General features: G+C 37.5%; 1 protein-coding gene across 1 annotated transcript; it reads left to right on the top strand.

Moving 5' to 3' along the window:
• Positions 1 to 364: 364 nt before the first annotated feature.
• Positions 365 to 6,964, top strand: LOC139716599 (uncharacterized). The gene is made up of 5 exons (XM_071628125.1): positions 365 to 1,128; positions 1,773 to 1,943; positions 4,120 to 4,184; positions 5,287 to 5,425; positions 6,665 to 6,964. The coding sequence occupies exons 1-5, from the start codon at positions 382 to 384 to the stop codon at positions 6,962 to 6,964; spliced, it is 1,422 nt and encodes a 473-aa protein (XP_071484226.1). The 5' UTR covers positions 365 to 381.
• Positions 6,965 to 11,415: the final 4,451 nt, after the last annotated feature.

Raw genomic sequence — 11,415 nt, 5'->3', positions numbered from 1 at the left:
CATATGAGGATGATTAGTCTTACTTCTTACTCCTTGAAAACCCCTTCGAAAACTTGCTTTAAAAATTTGCTTTTATTTATCTATTATTCATCAATAAATACCTATGGTATAAGTCACAATTCCAATTTCGTAAGTGAAACCAACATAAAATTCCTCTATAAATCTGTAAAGTGACTGTTAAGTGATTTCTTTTACAAAATATCATGTGACAAATTTCAAGGGGTCTTCATCGAAGGATTTTGTTATCTGCATAGATAAAAATCGATGAAAACAGAAGAGATGTGCTGTGTGCATGTGTGTGCTGTCATGTACTGGATGATGATGCGGAGCCAGCGATAAGCGCTGTCAACATCTACCGGAACTCAGTTCTGCAGGGACAGGATGACGCCGAAACGTCACATTTACATCATTTCGATTATAATTTCCATCAACTTCTCGTTGACTAATCAGGCGATAAGTTCAGGTGGTACTGAAGAAAATGATACTGAAACTATTGAGCCTGGTTATTTCTTCGCCAAGTTTGCCTCAAAATTATCTGCACTGAATTTCAGAGTTGGTCGCCGAAGCAACACCGTGTATAACACCAATGACCATCGTAGTGCCTGTCCTCCACTGCGAGACGGCTCGCCCGAGGAGATCGGCCCCTGGCCAAGCCGCAGGAAATCCACAAGGGTACCGGTGCCAAGATCACAGGCCAAGGTAGCACCCGTGACAGCGAGACCGTCTTCTTTATTTAATAATTCTGACTTCGGAAATGTGATGAGGTCAAGGTGTTTTGGCCAGGTAGGTTTTCCTGCCTGTTATAGTGCCGAGAACCATGGTGATGTAATCTTGAGGCAGGTCGTCGCAGACTATGCAGAATTTTCCAGCAAATGGCTGCCAAAATGCAGAGTGACAAAAGAATGTGCGAGAGTTGCTGAGAAGGGAAGGGCACAGCTGCCCTGGGTTAGGTCAAGATGGTCGCGAATTTCCTCCAATCGGTCATCAATTTTAGTTTTACCCGTTTGCTACGCCATGGATGACCTGAAGGAGTTGTCTCCGGAACGCATGGAACCTTGGTGGTTTGACTACTGCTGCTTTACCGGTGCCATTTGTGAACCTTTTTCAACCATGACAGGGTGGGGGAAGGTAAACATTAATCACTCATATTGTCAGTCTTCCTGTTTGTTGTGGGCATGTACATCCAGTAATGACTATTCATCTGCAATGCTTGTGAGAACTAATGCTGTGAAATACACTGTAGAGATCTATGTCATGATGTTGTATGGTGACCTGATCAATAATTTATATGCAAATTTTACTTCATTTTGAATTGTTTGCAGATAATTTACATCTTTTTGTCTGTTTTTCCAGATTGTGAAGTAAATTGGTGCTCAATAAGATGCCTCAAGCCAGGACACAAAAGTAGCTTATCTCAGATATGATGGCAAATTTCACAAAGACAGATTCTATCTCCTAATTTTTAGTTTATTTGACCTTCTTAGAACATGCAGTATCAAATGGTTCATGGTGGGAAATTATTTGTGGTCTTAAACATAACTTGTATCAAATGGAAAGCAAAAAGAGCCCACTAATCCCTATAACTACATTTCAAAGTGGATTTACACTGTCATGCAGTTTGCATGTTTTTAAAGGAATTACATGTAGTATCAAAGAACTTAATATGTGCTATTAGAGTAAGATGTTTAGATTGTAGGTGGCATCCAACACAATTGTTACATAAAGCAATGTACAGTATACATCACTCCTGCTTCCTTTTTCACTGTTCCCAGCTGCTAATCCAAGATGAGGACTCGGCAACCAGAGTCTCAGGTCATCTTCAGGTCCTGCACAACGCCACATGTCCAACTGCGGGTGAAAATACCACAGAATCTGGTTTGGATAGCTGCATCATCAGCACCATCACAGCATGGAATGTTCTAAGTGGGCCAACCTCTTCAAAGGTATTCAAGGATAATGGGACTTCGCTTGAGTGTTCCTCATCTGTACAGCTTTGTGGGTAGTAACAGTCACACATGTAGGCCTACTTTTGCAGTACTGGTGAATGGATGAAACCATGACATGGTTCCCAAAATTTTGTCTGAAATCAATCAAAATACTCTATCCGGAGGTCTTTTTGAGAGCCTGTATGACAGGAAAAACTAGTAATCAATGACATTTTGAACAATTCCTTAGATGAACATCAATTCTTGTTTAGCACATGCATTGTATTGGCAGTTTATATCAGTTGTGCATTTATGGTGCCCATGGTAACAAGCATTACATACAAGGTTTAGATATTTATTTCTTAGTTTCTAGATCCAAAAAAATTTGGTTTCATTTTTATGTTGGATTTAGTCAAATGTGCTGCAATATGTACTTTTCTCCCTACAAACTTATTATTGCTCTTGTTCAGTTTTGAGGATAATATCTGATGTTGTATCCATTTCATGTGTGTTACATGAAGCCTGGTGGCTCGACTGGACATCAAACAAAGTATTATGGAGAATCAAATTTGAAAACTATGTACCTTATTTATAGATAAGTGCACAAACCAACTTCTTCCCATAGATGTACTTATGTGTAAGTACACACCAAAATTTTTGGTGTCAAAAATGTCATTTTTACTATCAATACCCATAGTAAAGAAAGTTATTGATGTTTTGACCAAAGTTTATCTGTGCTGTCTTTTGCAAATAAAAAAAAAGAGTAGATAAATAAATGACTTTTTGAAAAGAAAGCAGAGCTGTACTTGAGACAATGGAGGTAGGACATTATAAATCTTTACTGAAATATCTCTGGTAATTCAAAAATACACAAAATAAGAGTACATGGTCCATATAACAATTCAGGATTGGTGATACAGTATCTAAATGTACCAGGGTAAGGGAGGAATACATACCGGTATATGAAGGCTAAGGCATGGTAAAATTATCTACAATATGTGACCGTGCATCACAAAACGAACAAAAAATCGCACCCTTGATTTTACGTGAGGACTCAAAAAAGGTGAAATGGGTCTACCAAGTCAATCTTGGGTTTTCCATATTTTCTGGGAGAACAATTCTTCTTCTATAGTATGTGTAAGTTTGGGATCATAACATGAATGGGAAAGTGTGTTTTCAGCAGTTTTTACAAAACCCATTTTTGGGGGAGAGTAGAATGATTAGGTACTTCTTACAGTCCCCTTTTTATTTCTTGAAATCCTTTACACACTCTTCACTTTCATGTCCAAGAACTTTTGACTGAATAATTCTACTGCATTGAAAGTTGGCAGTAATCATGGGCAGAATGTGTTGATAGAACATTTTCAATTTCAGCTTAATCTGATAATCCCTTCATTGTTGTTGCTCTGGTGGTCTACTTCCTGTGTTTTGTCCCTTTCATTGCACAGCTAGCACGGCTTCGTGAAGATTAAGTGCTTGAATAGACCCTGTACTTCTGAGCCTCTTTTGTCAGTTCACTCTTTTCCAGAGTGTGTCCTTTCTTTCTAGTATTTAGATAGGTTTAATAGCAGAGTCCATTTGAGTTGAGTTATACACGTGTACATCATTTTATAACTTAGAGTCTGCACTTTCAGAATCTGCCCTTAACTAAAAATCCATGTCTGGCAACTTTTTTGTGTGTTTTGTGGTGCAGGGTCACATATAGTATCTAAAGACACTGGATGAAAGACACAAGTGTGAATCATTGTATTTGTTCTGATGTACTGCGTTGTTTCTTAGTCGAGTAGATTATAATGATTATGATAATACACTGAAAGTTTGGGAAACAACTTTTCTTCATCTGAAGAAAAAAGATGAATAGTTAGTAAACATTTCTGTAGAACAACAATCCATGAAAAAAGGTGCTTAGAGGAGAAAAAGGAACGGAACAAGAAAAGAAAAAAAAATAAGTATGTGAAAGGAAAACTTTTATTTGTGTGTTTGTGTGTTTCTTTGTTTGTTTGTTTGTTTTTACTGGCAAGAATTTGATACAGTGTGCTATGAAGGAATATAATGACACAACTCCTTGAACCAGAGGATTGTAACATTCAAATTTTAGGAAAGGCAGTCATACTAGAGGTAGTTGTCATTTAACAGAGTATTACTACTGGATGTCTGTTAAAGAGGTGGTATTGTAATGTTTGTTTCCTTCCAGATGCAGGCAGATGCTCTTAGCACACTGGTAAAATGCAGCCCAGATCTGTGGGTGGATCCAGTGAAGTAAGTCCTTTGACATGTGTATGGTAGTGATAATGATTACATACCAGAGACTTATTCCTAGTTTGTTTTTGTTGTTGCTGTTGTTGGTGTTGTTGTTGCTGCTGCTATTGTTGTTGTTTTTAGGAAAGAGGAAGCTTTATTAACCTTATGTTCCTGTTTTCATGAGCATCTCTATTAAAACAGTGATGGATGGATGATATGTCCTCTTTCTCCCTGCAAGGTGTTATTTTCTCGTTCATCTGTTCACTGAGATGCTTTGCCTTGGGTTTTGTGGTTCTTTAGCGGGTTATGGAAAAATCAGTCAATAATTTTGAAAGGTGATACTCTGCTAGGTACAATGTTTTTAGTGCCCCCCCCCCCCATTTTCTTTGTTTGAGACAATAGTAATACACAGTACTTTTTTTCAGTTCATTGGGGGGGGGGGGGGGTCTGCTATTCTCAGTTTATTTTTATTTTTGTAAGCGGCTCTTGATAATTCTGAAAGGTGAGACACTGTGACACACTAGTGCAATGTTTGTAGTTTTTTCCCCATTTTTCTCTTCTTGTTCGTTATGATGGCAGTTTATATCGGGGCACTGCAGGGGGGGGGGTCTGCTAATCTCGATTTATTTCTTTGTTTTAAACTTAAAGACATACTTATTTTTATTCAAATTCATGAAATTCTTCTGTTGAGATGTTTTCATTGCAACTGACTGACAAATTGCCCTACATCGACATAATTAAGCACTGAATTGATCAGTGTTTTAGTAGTAGCCATGACAAAAAATCATGGGCGTGCATACTCGAGCAGGATTCGAACCTATGACCTCCTGATCACCGGACAGGCATCAACTCCACTAGACCACCGAGCTTTCACCCGACAGCAAGTGTTAGTCTTAATCCTTATAGCATGCAGCGATGTAGGGCAATTTGTCAATCAGTTGCAATACCTATTTTTATTGTATGAATAACAACATTGGAGAGCTGTATACAAGGCGCATTAAGAACAGTTTTAATTGATTTTGCGCTGAATAAGTGTCAGTCTGTTATTATTATCATTGATGTTGTTGTTGTTGTTTTGGCATCACATATCATTGAATGTTTGTTGATGTTGTCTCATCAGAACATTTGAGTCTCTGCTGAACAAGCTGGAGATGTCGGAGGCGCAGGCTGTCCGTGCCCTCTTTGAATCTCATCTCCCCGCCCGAATGGGCACAACATCCGAGCAGGTGATGAAAACTCACTCCAGTGGGCCCATTATGGTGAGGATGAACTTGTAATATAAATATCGAACACAATCCTAATCATTTTATTGGCCAATTCTCATCATGTGATGGCCAAAGGGATATCTTGTGCATTTACACGAGGGAGCTTTGCATTTTTTTTCCTGTCTGACAAAAAAAAATTACTACATTTGATCAAATATCTTTAAACCACAAATCTTTGCAGTACTGCTCACTCTAATCATGTTTCCAAAATGTTTGATCAGCGATCATTGTAATAAAGAGAGTCAAATGCAGAGGCTGTGTTTGTCGTGCCTTGTGTAAGACCTCATATTCTTAATACTCTTCATTCAGACAGATACATCCAGGAAAATCTTCACTGATATCATGATATTGTTGAACCTTCTATGTTTATGGTGTTTGACACTGTATTATGCATGCATTGAAGGATTACTATCATAAATGTTAAAGTCACAGGCATTCATCTGGAGAAAAAAAAATGTAGAAAAAATCTTATTTTGCTCTCTAATTTCAAGGTCTATTATTTCCAGAAGGATATTTTGAAATTTAAAAATTTGGGATATTTCTTTTGCAATCACTTCAAGCTTGACTCCAACTACACTTCAAAGGTGACTTTCTTCGTTTGTGACTACTGTATGGCTTCCTTATCTTTCTATGTTTGCCTGCTGTTTTCCTGTGAAAAATTGTGGGACAAATTACGTTTTGATTGAAAGCTAAGAATCTGGAGAAAGAAAAAAAAAAATGTCAAATTCATGAAATTACTGACACTAGAATGATAGAGGTCATTATCTGACATTCATGGTGAAAGAATACTTACAGATCACTGTTAAATAGTCCTTGTGCACAAGTCTTGATTTCCAAATACTGTACACATACCAGGTAGTATATTTCGTAGTGATTTTACTTTCTCGAACTTTGCGAGTGGAACCATATTCACCAAATTACATACTTGTGAAGATATAACTTCCTTTAACACAAATGCATCGTATAAAATTGTCGATTAAGTGGGAAATATCTCACATTTCTCTTGAAGAGTAATAATACTTCTTTCTTTATTCCGCAATATTGTTGTTGATCGTGAATTCAACCACTCGTGAAATTGTCTTATGAGCTGCAATTTGCAATGTAGTACACCCATGAAAAAGTGGCAAATGTGGCAATGTTCTGGAGATTATGTGATGTGCCAAATATAATGACTTGAAATGAGTCAAATGTAAAGAAAAGAATGTGTCCTAACTCACCTGTCTTTGCACCCAGAAACCGCATGAGTTTGAGATGACGCCGAGGGCCGTCTCCGGCATCGTCGTGGTGATCATCCTCATCTCCCTCAGCATCCTGATTGGCGCCTGGGCCGTCTACCAGAAGGTGCAGTCCTGGCGCCACCCGCGCAACCACATCCAGTACGCCCCCATCTTCATGCAGGACGACTTCCTGGACGGGAGCCAAGAGGTACTGGAGACGGTCGGCCGATGGAGCCGGGTGGAGGATCTGGGACCCGACTCAGATGCAGCCACGGAAGAAAATGGTGATGCAGGTGGTGGTGGTGGTGGTGGTTAATTGAAGGAAGGTGCTGATACAAATATTGGTGATTTGAGCAAGAGGTAGGTGGAAGGAATTTCTGTGCACTCCCATTATAATGAACACGGTTACAATGAAATTCTTGTTGCAACGAAGTAAGAATTCCGGTCCCAAAATTATCACATTCTTTTTGTGTACTGTAAAAGTGGATATTTTCGCGCTTGGCCGAGTGAGAAGAGTTTCGCATGTTTTTAAGTCGCGGAATCAAGCCATCAGCTACTGGAACACATGGCAAGCAAAACTATTTGTGTGCTTTTATTTTCGCGCTAGTTTCTGGTTGCGCGAAATGCGCGAAAATTTCAACACCGCAAAAATTTCCACTTTTACAGTATTATATCATTATAAATTATGCAGTACTGTTTGGCTATAAAGAAATTTCAGTACAACGAAAGAAAACTGCCCGTCAGGAGGACGTCGTTATAACGGGAGTCGCCTGTACTATAGTTTGTATAAAAGGGATGGTTAGTTGAGAAGGATGCTTGTGGTAACAAAAGACAGTGGAGGTGATGATGATGATGATGATGTAAACAACAGGCTAGCACAAGAACTGCTCATTCTTTGATTGTAAACTTTATGTAGGAAACAGTGAAAGGAATGGTTTGATATCAGGAAGAACATGTTATCAAACTGTCTATTTTTCCACCAAGACACGCTCCACAGAAAAGAGCTCAACAGGTCGTCAACATTTGTAACGGCAGCACATGAATGTAGAACAAATCAGTGTAGAAAAACCTGAATGAATTTTGTTGTAGTATGATATTGATATCATTTTTTCACTGAAGACATGTCTAAGTTTGTAGCTATTTTGATTTTAGTCTAGATGTCAGCTTAATATGTTGATGTTTGTATAGCCTATGTATGATGTTAAAGGAACACTTGATTTGAATGAACATATGAGCACAGGTAAATTACCTGTTACCTGTACATGTACAAATATCATTAAATAGAATAATCCTCTGATCAGACTTGAGTCTTCATACTTTATGTATAAAGAATGTCCTGTTCTTTTCTGTTCTGTTTTTGTATGTGAATCCCCATTTCAAACATTCCACTAGTTAGATGTTGTTATCTGAATGCATGAATAGACTATATGTATGAATAGATTATACACCATTATGATCTCTTCATATTATCTGAAAATATATGAGTTGCTCACACACAAATCAAATTTAATGGAAAATGTTGGTAAACAATTTGTATGGAAAATGAGTGGGTCAAGGTAGAGACCTGATTTAAAAGAGAACATCAACAAAAAATATCATTGATATGAAGTAATGTTTTTAAGATTACCTTAAGAGCTGATTATACAAATTGTTCATGAATTCAATGTGAATGCATTTATGACACAGAGTGATTTTTCTAATGTACAACAAATGTAAATGTTTATAGCAAATGCTATAAACCATTACATACTTTGACTGTAGGAAATACACCTTGTGATTGAGATGTGTTATGTGAATTGATACAAACACCACATGCTATGGAAGGTTTTCTTTCATTATGTATGTAAAGTGGCGGTGTTTGCAAGTTGCTTTTTAAATACATTATAGTACAAGTACTATATTTAGTCATCCAGATTTTATTTTTTCTCCATGTGAAGGCTGAATTTTATGTTTTCCTGGCTTCTGAAATAAGGCAGTGTGTAAAATATGAGATCTGTGAATTTCAAAATGCACTAAGGAATGCTAAACAGGTTTATCTTTTCATACACATTAGCATGATGCAGTGCATATTAGAAGCACATTGAAGAATATCAGTGAATTACAAAACTTGGACCATGTTTACTTGATGTACGCTATGTAGGCTGAAAGAGGCAATATTTGACTGTCCTGCTCTATAACATAGAAATGATTCAGTGCGTGCTGCCCACTATGCAATATCATTAGCTTTAATATTTTCTTTTGAGATATGCAGCATTGGAGACAAAATTGTGACCAGTTACTGCCTCAGGAAAAGTCTTGAAATGTAAGATATATATCTAGAAAATATACAGTGCACTCCTGTTATAACGAACATGGTTGTAACGAAATTCCGGATACAACGATGTATTTTCATTTTATATTTGTTAGGTTATAACGAAATTTCAATATAACAAAAGAAAACTGCCGGTCCCGAGGACTTCTTTATAATGGGAGCCCACTGTATAAAGTTTTGTTAAGGTTTCCTTTCATGAAGTGCTTATATGCAAAAGTGTGCTGTATCACTTACAATTGTATAGAAATGGCAATTGATTTATTTTCAATGGTGCTGGCCAATACAAGTCCCATCAAAAGTAGCAATTTTATAGTATGTTCAAGTGCAATCAATCATACCAGGGAGAAAAAATGAAGACTGCCACCTTTGTTGGAATGAAGTAAGGCTAAACTGGAGAGTCTGGGCATCAAAGAAATCAATGTGGGTTTAATAGAAGTTTGCCATTATGACATAATGCCATGCCAGCACCTGCAGTGCTGATGTTAAATGCTAAATATTTCCAAGTGAAATGCATGCGTGTGTGTCTGGCAAAAGATTGAGAAGCTTAAAATTGCAAAGTCTTTGCGATTTTTTGTTGTGTGGTTACACTAGTGGCCAAACTTCTCGATCTTTGGATTGAGAAGTTTGGGTCATTAGTATGTAAAGAAAGAAGAAAGAGCAAGCCGTCTGTGGCTAGTGATTGGGTCATAACAATGTACACCTGCATGTGACAATTTAATGACCTTGCACTTCGGAGACACTGCCCACAAACAGGTGGTGGACTGGTCACGTGAAAAAGATCGCGAAGTTTCAGTTGCTAGCAGTCACACTGGCAAAAGATCGAGAAGTTTTTTTTTTTTTTTTTTTTTTGGGGGGGGGGGGGGGAAATCCCTAGTTGCAGTGGGAAGTTTCGCAAAAAGTTTGGTCTCTCTGGCAAAACTTGATGATCTTAAAGATCGCGATCTTAAACTTCTTGATCTTTTGTCAGTCTGACCGGGCCTTGTGATTCTGCAGGAGGTTTCCTGAAAACGTCAATATGTTTTCACATCTGGGTAAGAGAATATCAGACTCTCCCTTATTTGGGAAATGTCTTTGCACACTGAAATGCGTGTGACATGCAAGTATCTTCTTAATGAATGCTCTGTGGAGAATCTCTTTGGTTTGGAAGTGTGAATATTGGCAGCCGTATATGTACAACAATGTAGCAAACAATTTGCTCGTGTTTTGCAGACATTGGAATTGTTCATACATGTCTTCACCAACAAGAACGTCTGTGTAATCGTGATTCCATTACTGGGAAAAAGAGTATGGCAAATTATGACCGAGAATGTGCAATTTCAACATACATGTATGTGCCAAGAAAGAACCCATCTACAACACCAACATAATTCAGCATGATGGTTGGGGATTACGAGCACTAGCAGTGACCTGCCTTTGAGGGGGTGGTACAGTAATAAGTCTCTATCAGCGCACTCTGGGCTTGGCTCATATTTAAGATCCTACATAGTATGATTAAAAAAAAGTCATTTAAATGATGATTTGTGGAGGATTTCTTCAGGTTGTAAGTTTTCTTTGTTTTGTATTTTCCTGACCTAATGACTCATTTATTCATATTTTTCCCACTTGCCAAAGATCTGTCATCCTAGATTGTTGGGTGTTTATATATATATATATATAGAATTTTAAAAGTTGTGTTTATCCCCTCATGAAAACAGGAGGAACAATAACTTTAACACTAACACATGGCTTTGCAGTATTGATAAGCTAGACACATTCTCCAAGTAATTTTATCTATCCATGGAATTGCACACATGAAAACTCATGGTTAATAGTAATTGTGCACATGAAAGTTTATTTGATCAGCTGGGGAAGGCATTGCATGATGAATAATCTGTTTGTAACAAATTAGAATAGTTGGCCTTATTTATTTTGCAATTAATTTTCACTTAAGGCTGATCTTCTTATGTTTCTGAAACTGGATTACATTGATCAAAATGCAGTTTTATTTATTCATTCATTCATTCATTCATTCATTCATTCATTTTGCTTTGGTCTATGATACTGTTTAGATTATTTCTGTGATTCCTACCAAGTAAAATGGTAGATTGACAATGCTGATTTTTTTTTTTTTCATTTGGAAGCACATTCAGGGTAAATAGTTGGGGTTGTAAATGTCATTATTGATTTTTTAGCCATAAGGTATTGTGAGTGTAAACATTACAAATACAATGTACATGGCAACAGCTGGCTGGTCTGACCCGTTGCCAGGCAACCACATGGTCTCATGATGATCTTTTTGTGGGGGGTGGGGTGGAAAGTTCGCTTAGTAAATACAGCAGTCAACATTGGTGACTCTCCTGCCGGTAATGAATTGGTTCCAGCTTTATGCATAATAATAAACTGTGTATGTGAAACATTCACTTCCAAAAAGAATACAAAATTACAGCAGCATTCAGCCTAGACACAATGAAGTATGA

The sequence above is a fragment of the Diadema antillarum genome, unplaced genomic scaffold (assembly GCF_040938485.1).
Source record: "Diadema antillarum isolate AM-2024a unplaced genomic scaffold, OU_Dant_1.0 scf00000067, whole genome shotgun sequence".
Lineage (NCBI taxonomy): Eukaryota > Metazoa > Echinodermata > Echinoidea > Diadematoida > Diadematidae > Diadema > Diadema antillarum.
Note: the sequence above shows the minus strand (reverse complement) of the source record. Positions and strands in the feature narration are given on the sequence as shown.